The sequence below is a fragment of the Pongo pygmaeus genome, chromosome 1, assembly GCF_028885625.2.
Source record: "Pongo pygmaeus isolate AG05252 chromosome 1, NHGRI_mPonPyg2-v2.0_pri, whole genome shotgun sequence".
In the NCBI taxonomy this organism is placed as follows: Eukaryota; Metazoa; Chordata; class Mammalia; order Primates; family Hominidae; genus Pongo; species Pongo pygmaeus.
In genome coordinates this window covers 16,833,391-16,852,039 of record NC_072373.2, presented here as the reverse complement: position 1 = coordinate 16,852,039, position 18,649 = coordinate 16,833,391, and the positions used below count along the sequence as shown (strand labels likewise).

Sequence of the window (18,649 nt, the reverse complement as noted above, 5' to 3'; positions counted from 1 at the left end):
CAGCCTTGAGTTTGGGGCAGAAGACTCAGGTTCCAGTCACAAAGGTAGGACTTTCTGGTTAATCACTTAACCCTCTCTGTGCTTGTAATACCAAGCTTACATGATTCCTGTGTGAAGCAAATGAGATAATATATGCAGAAGCACTTGGCTGCTGCAAAGTACACGGTAAACACGAAGTATCTCTCTGAGACAGCCCGTCAAACTGCGTCCCAAGCCTTTAAGAAATGGGACTCTCTTGAGAGTAAATAGGTCTGAAAAAGAGTCAATGCTTTTGGTTGGGGTGGGGGGTCTCTGGAAGACAAAAAGCAAATAGAATAGAAGAAATGTCCCTGTCTGTACAATGTGCTCATACAGACACGGCCTCTCTTCACAGTCTGGGAAAAGCAACAAGATCTGAAGCATCAGCAAAGGGCTTTGGAATCATAAGAACGAGCCAGGCCCCGGTAGATTTTAAAGCGGTTTGGCCTTATCTTTTTTCATTCCAGCCTATTAGATCCTTAAGCAAATCACCTTGACCTTTTCATCATACACTGATATTCTCAAAACTACACCCACATCATATATCCCTTTGCTGAAACCAATATGGGAACATTGTAAAGGTGGATTTAAATAGATACGGTGAGGCTGACTCAAAACAAGGTCGCGGTCACAGCTGAGGGAAGAAATGTCGCATGTGTTTGCCAAGGGACAACTGCAAAGCTGGCTGATGACACATTAAGAAAGACATAACTTAATTCAGGACCTTATAAATTATCTTCACCTGAACATTTAAAAAAATAAGCCACTTTAAAATGTTGGCTTTATTTGTAATAACCAACAATTCCTGTTTCTGCATTTCAATGGAAGTGTTGTTTCACTGGGCTACAGTCTCCCTCAAGGCTCACCTCCCAGGGTTTCTTCAAGGGATAAACACGGCAACACATGCAAAGGACTGAGAACTACCACGTGGGCGCTGCTCTACCCTGACATGTGTAATGGGCAGCTGCGGCCGTGATGATTAAATCATCTATGACTGTACAGTAAATGGCTACCTATGGGCAGAGTTCCTCTGACCACATACACCGATTAGTGGTTTCTGCTTCTGTTTTGTGCCACTAAATCGATAAGTGGTTAACAGATTACAAATGGGAACATGATTTAGTAACTACTGCACTGGATATTGAGGATCAAAAGGCTGAGGATATAATTTTGGCTTTGCCACTAATTTGCTGTGCAACCTTTCTTTGAGGTCCTTTATAAATCAGGAAGAGAGTTTCCTTTTTTAACCTCACCTCTAAGAGCCCTGTGAGGTAATGTGCTCTTGAACATCCCCAGGAAGCAGGCTGTACCACTGTGTGCCAAGACAGATCAGTCCTGGCTAGGCCAGTGAAGGGCTTATGAACACAGGACTTACATGAGAAAGCTTATTGGGGGAATCTTTGCAACTTCCATCTTTCTGCAGAGCTCTTTCTTTATAGGAACCCAGGACTTTGGAAGGTGGGCCATGCCATTTGGTTTCTGTCACATAAAAAGAAAGGAGTTGAATTTCCAATTTCTAGTATTACCAAAAGAGTAAAGAAAACCAGGAGTCAGAGAAGTGGTTTGGTAAACACGAACAGGCTTGTGGTTCTAGGACTTTCTGGTCTTACCAATGGATATGCCACAAAAATAGACAGAACCACCACCATAAAGTGTTCACTTTCTGCAGGTGCCACAACCACAACCAACCATGACTACACCCCCTCCTGCATCTGGAGACCCAGCTGATCACCTCAACTTGGTGCACATAGGTTGAATGAGTGAATGAATAAAATGAAGTGATGGGAGAGGAGGGGGCAGGGAGGGGGAAAAGGGGAGCAGGGGAGGTCAATTTCCAGGAGTTCCTTGTTACCCGGGTGCCTGCTTGCTTCCATGGTGTCTTCCCTCTCCCTGGCTCCGTCACATTCCAAAGGGCCTGAGCCCTGGTGTTCGAGCAGTAGAGGGGACTGGCACCTGAAAAGAACACAGAGCTGAGCCTGTCCTTTCTCAACCGTGCCACCTGCCAGCATGCACACGGGAGTGCTGGCTTCCAAGTAGGCTACGTGAGGGAAAGCCCTATCCAGGAGCTGGTTTTTTGGCAAATGAAAATACAAATTGTCAGCTTAGCCCCGCCAGAGAAGCTAAAAGCATCTGAAATTGTGGGATCTGGTTTAACCAGAGGGTCAGAAAAAGCAGCCAGATGACAGCCATTTACAGATAAAGAAGGGCTGCTGAAACCAGGAGGTTGAAGGACTGTCCAGGATCAGACAATGTACCTACAAGCTAAGGAGGAGGTCGCATTTTTACGTTATGCTTAGAATACATGGCACTGACATATCTTTATATTAAATTTTTCTTAAGAAAAAAAAAGGGCCGGGCGTGGTGGCTCCTGCCTGTAATCCCAGCACTTTGGGAGGCCAAGGCGAGCAGATCACTAGGTCAGGAGTTGGAGACCAGCCTGGCCAACATGGTGAAACCTCGTCTCTACTAAAAATACAAAAATTAGCCAGGCGTGGTGGCAGGCGCCTGTAATCCCAGCTACTCAGGAGGCTGAGGCAGGAGAATTGCTTGAACCTGGGAGGTGGAGGTTGCAGTGAGCCAAGATCATGCCATTACACTCCAGCCTGGGTGACAGACCGAGACTCCATCTCAAAAGAAAAACCAAAAAAAAAAAAAAGGAAAAAAAAGATTAGCTCTAGACTATATCCAAGTAGACTTTGTTTTATGAAAACCCCAAATATGAAAGAAATAAGTAGAAGAAAACTTATTCACATTACAAAGTGATCCTTATTTGCAGAATTCTGGTTGAAGACCTTGGTTTACAGAAAAAGCCAGAAAAGGTTTTACTGTTTATACAAAAAAGAAAACCAAAAAAGCCAACATCAAAAAATCCTCTCTTCTCTTAAAATGCAATATAATATAGAAAGTTGCTTGACATACAACTTTTAAGAACTCCGTCTATCATCTAAGGGAAGGAACACATATAACTCAGACTACATATGGAGAGAAATTTCCCCGTACACCTGCGGGAGCAGTGATATAAGCTGCTCCTCAGAGTGGAGTCCTTCCCACTGACCGGCCATTCTCTCCTCTCAATCAGTGTGACCAGCTCCTCAACTTCAACCCAAAGCAGCACCAAGTCACAGTGGCCCCAGCAGACCACTCCTCAGGAGCACACCCTGGCGCCACGCTCCCTCTTCTCTTCCCAGAGGTGGTGGGATTGGTCAACTCGGTGTCTTTGTTCACAGAAGTCCTCAGGCTCTGCCTGAGCTGCTGGCTCCTGGGGACTGCGTGGATACTGCAAAGGGCAGCTCTCAGCTAGGTGTGCTGCGGCAACCTCCCAGTGCTTCTCAGACAGGAAGCAAAAAAGTCAAATGCTAAACCCATTTCTCTGATTTTGAGCAGCGTTTCCTCATCAGCAATTTAAGTCAGGAGGCAACTAAGCCCTCACATCCTTAATTTTCATATTCTGAAAACCTTTCCTCATCAAAACGGAAAAAACAGGCTGAGAACATAGGCAAGTGAGCGCTAGCTACATAGAAATAATGAGCTTTCCAACCTGGACAAGTCACTTGTTAAAAGCATGTCTGGCATTATTATATTCCCCAAATGACTCCGGGTACAGCAGGCACACAGTAAATGCTTTTGAATGAGTCACAGAAACAGGTTCCTCCCAGTGGATAACTAAGATAAAAATGAACGGTACCCGTCGTAGCCCACTTGTGGTCTCCAGGGTCCGCTCCCACCAGGTCCAGGGTCGCTGGAGGATGACTGGTTGCTGGGCGAGCTTCTGAAAGGTTGAGTAAAATCATTAACAGGGCACTGAACTATCTGCCAAGCCCCTTGACCTGGCCTGTTTTGTTTCACAAATAAATAAACTTTGAGAATGACAAAGAAAAGGAAGAAAAACATATTGCTATGTGAAACAGAATAAATCATGGAAAAATAAAGAATTGGTGATGCCCGGGGATATCAGTGGTTTATGATTGGCAATTTGTCCTAGGAAAGAGGTATGACAGGACAAGCCTTCACTGTCTAAAGATTTAAAGCACAGATAATGATTCCCTCCCAGAGAAATACAGAAGAACAGCAATACAATTTCTGAGAATACAGAATTATGACAACATTACTAATTCTTATTATGTGAAATTTAAAACAAGTCACGTTTTAGTTCTATACTTAAAACTTATGCAAAAAGAAAAACCTAAATTTGGCAAAACCATTTATTTTCACACATCTCTTGAATGTAATCCTATTTATCTTTTTTTCAGACATGCAAAAATGAAAAATACTCATGAAAACTCACTTGATGAAGATGTGCTTGCCAAGTTTCCCTTTTGCTACTAGAATCCTTCTGGTTTTCTCCTATACTTTACTTAAATTAGAATTACTTAATTTTACTTAAAGTAAATTTTAATTTAATACAATTTACTTAAATTATGATTATTTAAATTTACTTAAATAAGGGAGGTTCTGCAGACCCCCCTTCCTTCTACATGTTGCCCCTTTTACCAGGGCTATCCATGTACATTTCTTTGAATATGGGAAAGTTATAAACTTAGCCGACTTTTGAGTTAGGAGACCCAGAGCTAAGATGATTGATTGTTAAATTAACACCTCTCCTGCATTTACTCTGGAAAGAATAAAAATTGGAGAAGGGAGGGGATGACCACAGGTTTTATCAGTTAATTCTGGTTAATATTTATATAAGCTTATCAATTAATTCTGGTTAATATTTATATAAGCTTACTAAGTGCCAGGCCCAGTTCCAAGCATTTTACATACATTGACCCACTCAGTCCTCAAAATTTCCTGATGTGGTTTGTCAGATGAAGAAACTGGAGGTTCAGAGAGGATGAGTACCAGGCCCATGGTTACAGTACATCAAGTAAGTTAAGAGCTGTGATTCCAGCGTGGCTGCCAGTCCGTGGTCTATCAGACCAGAGCCTGACACGTCATAATTGAGAAAACTCATAGCATTACCGTGCCTACATGTTACATAAAAGTTAGAATAAAAGGAGTACAAATTAACAATAAGAAATTTATTATTTTGTTTTGTTAAAATGATCTATGCAAATTAGGCATCTGAAAACCCTCACCAGCTTCCAATGGTACTGGATTTAACTTTTAAACAAGTATATGTATTCTTCTTTGAAAAAATAATTTTAAACTCAACTCACTTTGCTTAAAAGGAGAAAAGCAAAGAGGAAGTCCTAATGGGCTTGGAACCTCTTAAAGTATTACTCACATTATGATGATATTTAAGCACCGATTGTTCAGTTTTATTTATGCTCAAACCTGTTCACACTTTTCTAGAGGCTCCAGCAGAATAGTTTCTGGGGTGCCTTTCCCATCTTGGGGAAGAGAGCCAGTGGACATGGAGGAAAGATACTGGATCAAGAGGAAAAGCTGTGACCCTGGTGGGCAGAAACTTCATTTTACCAGCACCATCTTGGGGCCAGGAGAGTGCCCGACCCCAGGCATCGTGTCTGGGGCCTGCCTTGCTACCCTGCTCGCCAACTTGTTGTGAACAAGCTAACTCAGAAGCGATTAAGCAAAACCCTCCCTACAATGTCAAGTTCTCACCCCAGTGATTTACAAGGGCCGCCCTTGAGGAAACGGAACCAGCATTACCTCGTGCCATCGGGCAGCTTCCGGTCGAAGGAGGTGCTTCGAGGAATGGCGGCCTGGGCCTGCTGGAGCAGCTGTTGGCACGGCAGCCGGTCGGGCGTGCCAGGGATGGGGGAAGCTCTAGAGAGGGGCTGCAGGGCAGGAGTGGGCACCCGGTGCCACGTGGTGTTCCTCCTGAAGGGGGTTTTATACTCGCAGGGGGTGCCCTCGCTGTCGAGTTTATATTCCACCATGGGGATCCGGCAGAGCTCTGAACACCCTCTGTTGGGCCAAGAAGAAATGGTGAGAAGGGAAGCTCTCAGCTGAGCTGTCAGCATGGCTTACTCACTGCTGGGCCCATCAACACACATCACATGGTGTGTGCCTCTCCCGGCTCCAAGTCAATGATGCAGAGCGATCCACCCTTAGGAGCATCTCACCTATAATAAAACCACATTCCCACACTATTCAATTCCTCTTCTGCCAGCAATGACTGCGTCTAGAAATGAGAAAGGCTGTTTGTGGCTTTTTTCCTGGCTGCCGTGCAGCCACACACATCATCTATGCTGGTACCTGCTAATACAGCTGTATGGTTATTAAAATGTTCCAACTACCAGTGCGTAAGGAGCTGCTGTCCCAAGACCCCCAATACACAGCTAAAAAAAATTAACACCTGGCACAGCAGAGGCCTCCAGGACTTGTAGGTTAAATATTTTAAATATATTTCTGGAGATAACAAGTACTATCTCCGGTAAATTAGAAATCTAAAATCCAGAGACATTAAACACCTTGTTCACAGTTACTCAGCAGGACCAAGACTGGGCCTCTGGTCCTCACATCCACTCCCAGGGACCGTAGAAATAAGACCCTCTAAGCAAATGTTCGTCACTTTTAGGGATGATGGAAATGTCCATTATCTTGTTTGTGGTGACTATTTCACACATGGGCCAAAACTCATCAAAACGTATGCTTTGCATACGTGCAGTTCATTATGCATCAACTACACCTCAATAAAGTTGTAGAAAAAATCTTACTAAATAGAAAGAGAAAAGTTTCCTTTTGTCTGATACTTTATTCTTCAAGAAAGTCTTTGGTTAAATGCAGCATAACCAGTCTTAATGACCAAAAGAACTAGGCCATGTCTGTGTTCAACATATGGGAGTTGGTGGATTCTAAGGTTTCTCTATCTTTCTCTGTCTGTAGTTCCTCCTTATTACAAACTTTGTATGAGATTTATCTTCCTGAAAACTTCAATGTCTCCTTAATGCCTTTCAGGCACACCATGTGCCTAGCACTGGCTTGCTCCCAGTCCCTCCATAGTCACACTGCCCACAGAACAGACGCCAGAGGTGGCTCACAGAGCCACTCAGAGTCCTCTGAGCACCTGAAATGGACTTGTGTTTGGGGGAACACAGTGATTTCATTTTCATTAATTTAACTTTAAAAACTGATACTATGATTCATTTGTTAAATGTTTAGAATAACTTGAGTATGTGAATCTATGTTTTCAACTTTACATTTTACAAAATATAAACAGCAAGTACTCAGGATAAAATTTAGCATCTGATTTGAGATATGCTGTCAGTGTGAAATGTACTCCAAATTTCAAAGACATATACAAAAAATAATGTAAACTATCTCATTAATAATCGTTTAACATTTTTTAGATGTTGAGATGATAGTATTTTGGAGATATAAGGTTAAAATATATTACTAAAAATAATTTCACCTGTTTCTTTTTACTTCTTTTAATATGGCTACTGGAAAATCCAGACAAAATCTTTCTATTGGACAGCCCCCTGTAGAGGAACCTGGCCTGCCACAGCTCTCTGCATGTTGTCTATCTACCCCCAGCTGGCTGATCTGCTCCAGCCCCGCCGCCTGGCAATCATATGTCCCAGTCTGACCCAAATCTCAACTTAAATCTTGCCTTCTCCATAAGATTTGCTGACTGTGCTGCACAGCGCAAAGGATGGCAAGCCATGGTACAATTTAAAAAAGGTGTGTGCTCTGCACAGATGCCCCAACAGATACAGGCCCCTGCGCAGAGAACGGCTGAACTTCAGTGGTCCCTCACCACTGCAGGAAGATACCTTTCTGACACAAGCCATGCAAGTGCATGCAATAGCCCCATTCTTGGCTATGGGGGCCTTGTCTATTTACAACCAGGATGGATCAGTATGATCCAATAGTCGTGGTTTTGGCTCTGGCTAGTTGATGGATATTGCTGTTAGGCATTTCATATATAAATTCTGTCTTTCCAGGTAATTAGCAAACTTCTAGGACAGAACTGATCATATCTTTAACTAATATGCATATGTGGAATCAAGAGCATTGAACCTGGGTGATAAATAAGCTTTAACAAATTAAAAATACTTCATTTATATAATCTGAACAGATATTTTAAACTATAGTTATATTAATATAATCAGGAATCAGAGTTACAAATCACTTTTTTATTGAGTCTGAGAGAAGTGAAAAGCACAATTAGTAAAAGCTGTCACAATTCAGGGAAAACCTGAGTGTCCATCATGTAAAAGTCAGGTGTGGCTTTTAGTTACCATAGTTACTCTCTTAAACTGGCATCACAGCTCCCTAAAAGGTCACAGGCTAGACAGCTGTCTCATGTGCTCAAGCGATTAGTCAGGTACTTAAGACTCTTTAGCCTAAAATATATGATTTAAGTCAGCTATGCCTAAGGTTCCCACCAATTGCACAGTGCAAGGCGTACTGTTAACTTGACCAAAGTCAGCCTGCAAAGCTAACTGGTGCAGTTCGGCAAGGACACGGGAAGACTAGATAAGTCTCAACTTTAGAATTCAATTTACCATGTTGGCAAAGCATTCAGCATCCCAAGCCAGTGCCTCTCCCTAGACATTCCAGAGTCAACATAAAACAACAACAACAACAACAACAACACTTCCTAATATTTGCCCTTTGAGAAATCTATTAGAACAAGGGATCACTCTGTTAAAAAGCAGAACTCCACTGTCAGCATGGTATAGAAAAAGTTTCAGCCTTTTCTGAAAACCATCACAACAGAACAAGGAGAACAAGAAACAGAAACAACCTCAACTGCCAGCTGAATTTGGAGATCCCTGAAACTCTAATACACAGTATGTAAAGTTGGAGATGAATGGAAGAAAGGTTATGGTTTAGCAGAGTAGAGGAAGGTGTGCTGAGGGAAAAATCAGTAGGAAGGAAGACCACTGTCTTTGCAGAACGCCAAAATGATGCAGGGACGGGAAACACCAAGCACTGCGAAAGGCCAAATGAAAAGGGAGATTTAGGCATAAAAGTTACTTAGAAAGAGGAACAGGAGTTCGGCCCTGGGCCCTGAGGTCCACACAGCGCCTGGCCTAGTCAGGCAGTAACCTATTCCCTACCACTGCGGGGCAACAGCAGTGGTTTTTAGAGAACAGAAAAGATGCAGAGTCAAGGGCGTGAGATGCAGAGAACAGGGATGAAAATGACAAGCCTAAGGCAGAGATGAGACCCAGGGTCACTTCTCCTTCCTCCAAACTTGGCCTCAGAATGCTCACCACCCCACAGAGATCAAAGAAGACGGTTCTCTAGAGAAAAGACAAGCAGATGTAAACCATCCAAACACTCTGCAGTGAAGCTCATGGAGCAACTAGATCGCTGAAGAAGAGGAGGAACTTATGAGAGTTAAAATTAAACATTAAAAAATCCAGTAAGACAGTTGGAAGGTAAACTGAGAAATTCTCTCAAACAGTTATGAGAGATAAAAACTTAAGAAAACTGGCCGGGAGCGGTGGCTCACGCCTGTAATCCCAGCACTTTGGGAGGACGAGGTGGGCAGATCACGAGGTCAGGAAATCGAGACCATCCTGGCTAACACGGTGAAACCCCGTCTCTACTAAAAATACAAAAAATTGGCCAGGCGTGGTGGTGGGCATCTGTGGTCCCGGCTACTCGGGAGGCTGAGGCAGGAGAATGGCATGAACCCAAGAGGCGGAGCTTGTAGTCAGCCGAGATAGTGCCACTGCAGTCTGGCCTGGGAGAAAGAGCGAGACTCCGTCTCAAAAAAAAAAAAAAAAAAATTAAGAAAACTGAAGTTCAATCTAAAAGTCTGGCAACTACCAGACAGAGCTATCACAAAAGAGAAGAGAGAAAAACAAGGGGGAGAAAATTATTAAGAAATAGTATATGAACATTTCTAGAACTAAAAGATATGTAAAACTGGATTAAAAGGTCCAGAGAGTACCGAGCCCAATGAATAAAAAATGGTCCACATGAAAACACATCATTGAAGAATTCAGACTCCTGGGTTAAGGAAGTAAGCCTACGGTTCTGGGGACGGGGTGGGTGGGAGCCTAAGTGTCTAAGGACCTGGGCGTGGAATAGTTCCATTCTTCTCAACAACAATACTAGAAGGTACAAAATATAACAAAGGAAATCCTTGTAAAATTCTGGGTGAAAGTAATTTCTAACTTGTCAAATCCATAGTACTTGGAGCTTGGGACAGAGAAAGAAAAAAATAAAAAACAACATCCTAACTTTTGGCTTGGGAAACCAAATTGATGGCAGCGTTAATAGAGAAGAGTGGACTGAATACACCCTCCTAAAGAAATCTTAACATCTGCTTATAGAACATGAGGTAGTGATTTCTCTGTGCATCAGTAAAGGTTAGTTCTTACCCTTTATTTTAACTTTGTTTCCCTTCCTGAAAGTAAAATTCACTTCTCTTATTTAGTTTAAGTTACTCTGGATTTACTGAGTTTAACAGTTACATCATTGGTCAAACTGAGTAAATGCAAATTACATTGGGTTGTATCATTTTCTTATAAAATGGCAAGGCTTTATAAGTTTTGTTCATGGATTTATATTGCTTCCAAGTGTTTTCTGTTTATTAAGATACCACATCCCTAGGGCTACTGATTCATCCCCATAGCCAAAGACCTAATCAGAAATCAAAGGTAAGATATGACAGTAGATAATAAAACATCAAGAAAACCGACTCTTGTCTTCCACTCACATCGATGCTCTAAGCATCACTGGATGTTCAGGTGAACACCAGGCGTTGATGTCTCACAGGTTCCAGCTGCCTGAGTACTGCACATCAGGAACTGTAATTGGCTACCATTGAAGTTAAAGATCCTGGAGTTATATGTTGAATGAAAGGAACGTGAACCTTGAATCTTGTGAACCAAAAGGCAACTTTGCATTTCCAGTGCTTGTTTGGCCTTCAAGTTTGTTTGGTATGGTTTTTAAGAAGAAAAAAGAAAGAGAAGACAGATGGCTGAGTAGTGTGGCCTACTTAATTCATGCCCATAGACTGTAGTCTTTATAAGACACTATAATTTAGCTTGAGGCTTGGAAAGAAACATGTAATATAAATGCATAATCATGACTCATATTTTGAGAGAATGTTGGCAAAAATCTGTGCAATCCATTAAGTTGAAGAGAGAATCTGGGTGGAATTATTTCATCTCCAACCTTGAGCAGAAAGTCATATAGGAAAGGTCTTTTAAAATACTAAGAACTGGCATTCTTTTGCCCTAATAAAAATTAGCTATTCTCAAAAGAATGGTTTTATTTTAAAATCAAACTAATTTTGTTATTATGTGACACTTTTACAGCAACTACTCTTGTGAACTAGATTTTGCTTTGTTTGCTTCTATGACTAAGGTGCCAAATTGGTACTACTGATATAAGCGATCATCAAACCTAGTCAAACACAGTTCCGTTCCATATATATGAGAAATTCCTTAAAGGATGCATACAGAAAATTCAACCAATGTTTAGGGAAATGGGAAAAGGCATAAAAGAAGAATGACAAATGAGCCTGGAGAAGTCCTCATGCTACAGTGCCCATCAGAAATGGATCTGCGTGCGTCCCCCTTGGCACGCATCCTCTCTCCCACTTGGGGGGTTTAGCACAGGACACCAGGCAAGACACCCCAGCTCATCTGGAGTGTCAAACTTGGGGCTGCTGTGGATGGGGCACATGGCAAATATTTCGATGAGTTAAATAAAGGCTAACTGAAACCCGAACAGACCAAATGCCCAAAAACCTAGCACAAAAAGACATTTCTAAAAAAACAAGCTGCTCAACCCGTGTGTAACTGCAACATTTTTAAAGAAAAGACTTTTGCTTTCCTGCTACAGTAGAAAAATTCAGACCTCATTGATACACATGCTTGGCTTCCTCTCGACATACCAAATCAAGTCAATGGATGGAAACTGCATTTCTAGCTTCTGGCACATTCCTTACAGTTTGCTTGCCAACAGGAGATACTAAAAAACCTCAAGATAAGGCTGTGGGATCACTTTTATGTATGCATATTGATTTCCTCTTTGCTCCATAACAAATGTACACATCATCAGCTTATGCTCCTAATTACCATGCTACATAGGGATCAATACAAACTCAGCTCCGGGTTAAAAATAAGTGCAATTTTTCACATTTCTTGTCTAGCCAATAACTTTTCTGAGTCTATTCTCTCTTCTCTCTCAAAAACATACACTGGGAGGCAAAACATTCTGTAGACCAAGAAGGTCATTGAAAATGTGTTAGTTAAAGATGTGGCATTATCAAACTAAGAATAACAAGTAATTCCATTAGATGGCATCCTCAGAGGATCTTTTATTTTACTGCTGTATTCTAAAAACAGTACTACTTGTCCTTTTGAACTCACCATCGTGGACTTCCTGGGATGGCTTAATCCTGTAAAAGGGACACTCATTAACTTATTTGTATTCATACTCATGGGCTTTCTCCCCTGCTTCCTGATGCCTAAAGCTAAGTTTTCTACCAGAAGACTTCTTGGTTACAGCTGCCACCACTTCCTGGCTTCCTGAACATGATCAGCAAAGAGGGGGTGTCCAATCTTGCTCACAGTTAACAGACACCACGGTCACTGCCAAGTACTGTAGTGTATGCGCCCCACAACTTCAGAGGCACCCAGGAAGGGCCCCAAGATGGCATCCACCCACCCAGGCCCATTCCTTTCCAACGACACCTTGAGTTTCTCGGAAGAACCTTCCATTTACCATCAATAATTTGGACACTGGAAGGCAGAATCCCTGCTGGCCAGGCTACAGACTTGGTTCTAAATCATGTCTTCAAACTCTGCAGGCTGACCGTCAAGACCATCACTGTTTGAGTCTAGTCAAGCCATATGGTTTTTTCCATTTGTTCCCAACAGGAACCCTAGATACCAAACTATCTCCATTAAAGAGAGAGTTTGGGCTCTAGGCTCAAAACCCAAACATGACTATGTGTAGCTTAGAAATGTGACAACCTCTTAGACCCTCCTCTTGAAAACAGAATAGTAACAGCAGAGGGTGCATCAAGATTAAGTTACATAAAATATGTAAACTTCCTCAAGTGACAGCTTCAAAGAAAGAAGTTCATTACAAATAGACATTATTACTTCTGCTTCCACAAAAAGTGGGAAACCAACATTAAACTGCAAAAGGTACATAAAATTTTATGAAAGTTCTAGATAACAGATGTTTATAGAATTCTAGAATTTTAAAGTTTAACTTTCAAATTGAAAAAATCTTTAGAGCTGTAAAATTCCCTTCATCTACATTCATCTGTAGAACAATATATCATTATCTCATTATTTTATTCTTTTCATCTTACATAAAAGGAGGACACATGACTTTGTATTATGGTACTTTGAAACTAAGAAAGGGGAAGAGTCCTAAGGGAATGATGAGTAGCAAAACAAAACCAAAAAACCTAGAGAACCGAGAAAGTTCAAAGGGAAGAATGTATATTCTTAACAAAAAAAGAGAGGGCAGTTGAACAGTTAGTTGGACCAGGTACCATAGACTGTGCAGCCACAGCTTCATCTAATCCCATGACTGGAACTTGCATTTACTGGACTCTGAAATTCCCTATTGGTTTTACTTTACTTGGCTGCATCACAGAGAACCTTTAAGTGAACCCAATAATCTAAGGAAAAGCCTTACAAAGTACTGCAATGCTATTCTTTAATTCCAATCCACCACCTTAGTGTGTGTAGAACTTTATAGTATTGCACATACATCATTTGACTTTCAAAAAATGTGTGACATACAAAGAAAATCTCCATTTTTTCAGAAGAAGGGCTAGAGAGGTTGGAAAGATGATACAGCTAATCAGAGACAGGGTTCACAATGGAACTCAGGTCCTCTGACTCTAAGTTCAGGGCTCTTCCTAAAACACATGGCTTTTTTTTTTTTTTTTGAAACCCATCCAAGAACAGTTAATGCAGCCTACGCTATGTCATATTTTTCAGTAGGTGCTAAAAGAATCTTTGGAAACAAAAGCCGATCCTCTAAAACAAATTAAATGTTTTTTTAATATTATGCATTTTGTAAAAGAATCCTTTTATAGCCCTAGGGATGAAAGTAATCACTGATATTTTAATCATTTTAATGTCTGTTATGCTAATAGCCTGCTAATAGCTAAAATACTCCAAATTATCCAACAAGGTGACAGGGGTAATTGATGCTCATTCGCTTGAATCACAAACTCTTTCTGGTACATAAAAAAATCAAAGGCTTTCAACAAGGAGATAACCACATAGTATAACTTACTGTAAAGGTTAGGGCAGTGGCATACATGAAATAGGCACTAAATGAAATAGTAACTTGCTTTTCAACAAATTCCTTAATTTACAGATAGAAACAGAGAGATACCCAGAATAGGTAGAAAAAAAGACATCTGAACCATACTCACACTTGACCAAGCCCTCTTATAAAGGTCAGCAATTGAAAAGGTATCATATGAAATAGGAAGTGAGCCTATCTGGCACTTACTAATTCATCAGCTTCCTTCCATCCTTTTCCTCCCTTACCAGAAGCAGACACAGGGGCAGATGGTATCTTTGTATCCCCAGTACCTGGCAGAGCACTGGACAGAAGCTCAGCACGTTCTTGTCAAAATCAACTGCTTTGTTTCTTAGAAAGCTTGAGAGCAAGAATAACATTGCACTGTAATACTTCAAAATTATACAGAGAAGATTCTCAATAGCTAGCTATCTGATGCCTGATTTTTGAAGAATGTATTTCTATGCGGGAGAATATCCAATGGCTGTCCACTATGGTAGCTACGGTGTAACCTGTCAAGCATGAGATGGTTACTGGTCTAACACAATGCTCATGCTTTACCGCCATCCTCTGCATTCCTCTTACTGTGATGGTAATAACTCAACATTCAAAATGAAAAAACACGTGGGCACTAAAGTATAGATTATTACTTGGAAAGGGTGACAGCATTTTCTACACTACTCTGAGACATTTATTATTAAGTAGTAAGTTGTTGCTATAGTTTGAGAAAAATCACTTTTAAATAGCCAAAATATGAATAAGTACTACTGCATTTTAGAAAGCCAGAAAGACTAAAAGGAGTCCTTGAAAGTCAGATTACATCTGTCCTATCCGTTTTAACAGCCCCAGTGCTCAGCACAGTTCCTGGTACAAGCTAGTTAAGAGTAAGTGGCTGAATGAATGAATGAATGAGTGAATGCAAGGCAATCTACCTTAAATTCTATAATCCTATGTTCTTACTTTAGGGAGTGAGAGAACAATCTGAATGTTATATTGGAGGAACTGGCCAGAGGACTCAGAATAGTGATTGTACTTTAGGTTACCTTTGTTCTGTATTGTCTTCACATTTCACATCAAAATTCAATACTGGAGGGTCCATAAGACAATACTAGACATAACTAATTTTTATTATCCATACAAATAAGTTGGAACTCGAATATAAAAAGCTCACTTGAGACACACGCAGGCATATGTTCACTGCAGCACCATAACAACAAAAACGTGGAATCAACCTAGATGCTCAACAGTGGTCTGGATAAAGAAAATGTGGTTGGTCGGGCGCAGTGGCTCACGCCTGTAATCCCAGCACTTTGGGAGGCTGAGATGGGTGGATCACGAGGTTAGGAGATTGAGACCATCCCGGCTAACACAGTGAAACCCCGTCTCTACTAAAAACACAAAACATTAGCTGGGCGTGGTGGCGGGTGCCTGTAGGCCCAGCTACTCGGGAGGCTGAGGCAGGAGAATGGCATGAACCCGTGAGGCGGAGCTTGCAGTGAGCCGAGATCACGCCACTGCACTCCAGCCTGGGCAACGGAGCGAGACTCTATCTCAAAAAAAAAAAAAAAAAAAGAAAATGTGGTGCATATACACCACGGAATACTACACAGCCATAAAAAAGAACGAAACTATGTCTTTTGCAGCAACGCAGGTGGAGCTGGAGGCCATTATCCTAAGCAAATTAACATGGGAACAGAAAACCAAATGCTGTCATGTTCTTGCTTACAAGTGGGAGCTAAACATTGAGTACACATGGACACAAAGAAAGGAACAACAGACACCAGGGCCTACTGAGGGTGAAGGGTGACAGAAGGGTGAGGATGGAAAAACTGCCTGCTGGGTAGTATGCTGATTGCCTGGGTGACAAAATTATCTGTACATCAAACCCCCACGACACGTAATTTACCCATGTAACACACCTGCACATGTACCCCTTGAACCTAAAAGCTGGGAAGAAAAAAAAGTCTGCTTTGTAATGAATAATAAGTGGGATAAAGCATGGAAAAAAATTTTAAAAAAAGAAAGCTCACTTGAGTCCAGATTTCAGCCCACCATTTATTTTATATATGTATGTGTGTAGACACACATATAAAAATAAAAACTGTTAAACTGACAAAATTGAGTTTTCCTTCTATTTCCATATTCTCCTCTCTGCATACTTCAGGGAGCTGAATGATCAGGCAACAGCAAAACAGGAGATGAGAACATAAAGTTTTAATTTTTATAGAATGATGAGAGAATAATAATTTAGACTCATGATAACATGAGAAAATTTCCACTGTTTTGCATTATATAGAAAAATGCCTTGGATAGTATGTCAACAAAGTATGAAAAAAATCACACAAAACAGATGCACTGCAGCAAGGAATTTCATTTCCATTTTTATTGGACATATTTACTAAATTCACTCACATTATATAACAACTCATGCATAATTCTGATGAGTTGTTACTTCCTTTATATCCGCCTTTTAGGTTGATATGCTTTCCTTCAAATGACACTGATAGAATGTCAGTCACCTCTGAAGGCCAGAGGCCAGGGCCATACCAGTGGCTGTAAATTATCCCTTGCAAAAACAAGAAAGATCTTAATTAAGCATTTCTGGCCTCAGCAACTCTTCATCTTTGCCACAGAGACTGTCTGCTTGAGAAACACCCTGGTTCCCCTTTCAAACCTCATTTCCATTTGAAGAGTACTATTCCCAAACTGCTTCTTGCCACTCATTCCCAATGTATATGAATTCACTCCAGGATCCAATCCCAGCACGAGATCAGTTATTAAGTGTCCCTCAAGGGGATTCTCCCTGCTCAGTGTTCCCTGCAACTCCACAAGGAAAACTAAAAATAGCTCTGACTTCCCTTCACGCTGAGGGACAACCTAGACTGTCACCTCCCTTAGGCTGGCAAATGGGACTTCAAAACACAGGTGGCTTTGGATTCAACATATTAATAAATACTTTTCCTACTAAAGACTGCATTTATTCCAGCAGCTTCTGAGTCAAAACCAAACACCTTTTGACCTGAGGACAAGAGACACTGTCTGTTAAATGACAGGCCGCTCATGCTGCCCACAGGAGCAGCTGGGCTCCCATGTCAAATGATTTTCTCAGTGATATCCTGGTAGGAAAAAACGGGAGTTGATAAATGGCAAAAATGAACTGAAGCATTTTTCACAACATTTATGAGACTAAAATATCTCATAATTCCTTAATTTGGCCATTTTTGTAGTCTTCATAGTGTTTATGTTAAAAACTACTGTAAAAATGTATATGTATATATACACACACACAGAAACACACACATGCATATACATGTCCATTTAAATAATATTTCTCCCCCCTCACAAGCACTAAGAGTCAATTTGAGAAAGTTGGAGGTAATTTTCCATGCTGCAAGTCAAATGTATAGCTTTAGCTTGAGGCACATCCTGGTATGTGTTGCTATACGGTTAATAGTACTAAAGGATGTTTGATTTAAAGGGTTTGTATTTTAAATTTTAAAAGGAGTGAAGTGCTACCCATTTCCTCTTAGCCCCTCCTCTACAGTTTCTTAACAAATCTAATAATGCAGAAGGCTAAACATGCTGAGCACAAGGGTGAAACTGAAAATGATATTTCATACTTACACTTGCGGTCTAAAGCAAAGGGCTGGTATTGCAAGGCTGGTATCTGGTTATGAGAGGTTGTCTGACAACACCAAGTACTTTTATCAGGGCACCCAGGCAGTTGCAGGCAGAAAACAAATCAAAACTAACAAAAATATGGATTTAAAAATTTACAAATTCAGATTCCCAGAAAATTGGAAAACTGAATTGAAAGAGTTTTAAATGATACCGGCTAGGCTTAAAGCCTTCATGACCTGCAGAAATGTGGGTGATGGGTGTGCCAATTTTGGAACGTTGCTACTAGGCAAATAGCTAATTCTAATCCTTCTGGCTAAGGTTAAAAGACAGTTATTACAGATTAATCGGGGAAAAAAACCCTGTATGTTTAGGGAATGACATTAATGAGACTCCTAGGAGGCAAGGGCAAAATCTTTAAATAAATATCTTGCCTAGTCCCAATAAGAGAATTTGCATTTAAAACAAAGAATTAATTATGTATAGACCAAGGCAGATAACTGACTCCTTAGAGGAAAAACATGTCCTTGGATAAAAGGATAACAGCTGCTTGAACTTTTAAATTGTAGTTTTTGTTTGTTTTAGCTGAAAAACAATTCAATATTTCGTAGAAAATTCTATCCTCCTAAATTATATTTCTAAATACCAAGTATCATTGACAACTTTACCATTTTTATTAAACAGATCTCTTGAAAGCTTTAAAAATTTCTTACTAACAGTAGACCAAAACTAAAAATAGGCAAGAAATGTTATTTTTTAACCCAAAGGAAGCGCAAGGTAACACTTTTGTCCAATTCTATAGTAATCGGCTGCTAGGACAGATAAAAGACTTGATACAAAGGCAGATAAAAGACTG

The 18,649-nt window shown here is 40.8% G+C and overlaps 1 protein-coding gene across 13 annotated transcripts in view; it reads right to left on the bottom strand.

The window, feature by feature from the left end:
- The window catches only part of SIPA1L2 (signal induced proliferation associated 1 like 2), a 236,308-nt gene that overhangs the window by 42,899 nt on the left and 174,760 nt on the right, over positions 1-18,649 (bottom strand). For 11 of the 13 annotated variants that reach the window (XM_054483216.2, XM_063671127.1, XM_054483227.2 and 8 more), the window contains 4 exons: positions 5,632-5,889; positions 3,704-3,787; positions 1,871-1,971; positions 1,394-1,497 (listed from right to left, as the gene is read on the bottom strand). In XM_054483216.2, coding sequence (XP_054339191.1) covers positions 1,394-1,497; positions 1,871-1,971; positions 3,704-3,787; positions 5,632-5,889 — 547 coding nt within the window. The remainder of the gene's footprint in view (positions 1-1,393; positions 1,498-1,870; positions 1,972-3,703; positions 3,788-5,631; positions 5,890-18,649) is intronic. The other 2 variants (XM_054483235.2, XM_054483254.2) reach the window with 1 other exon arrangement.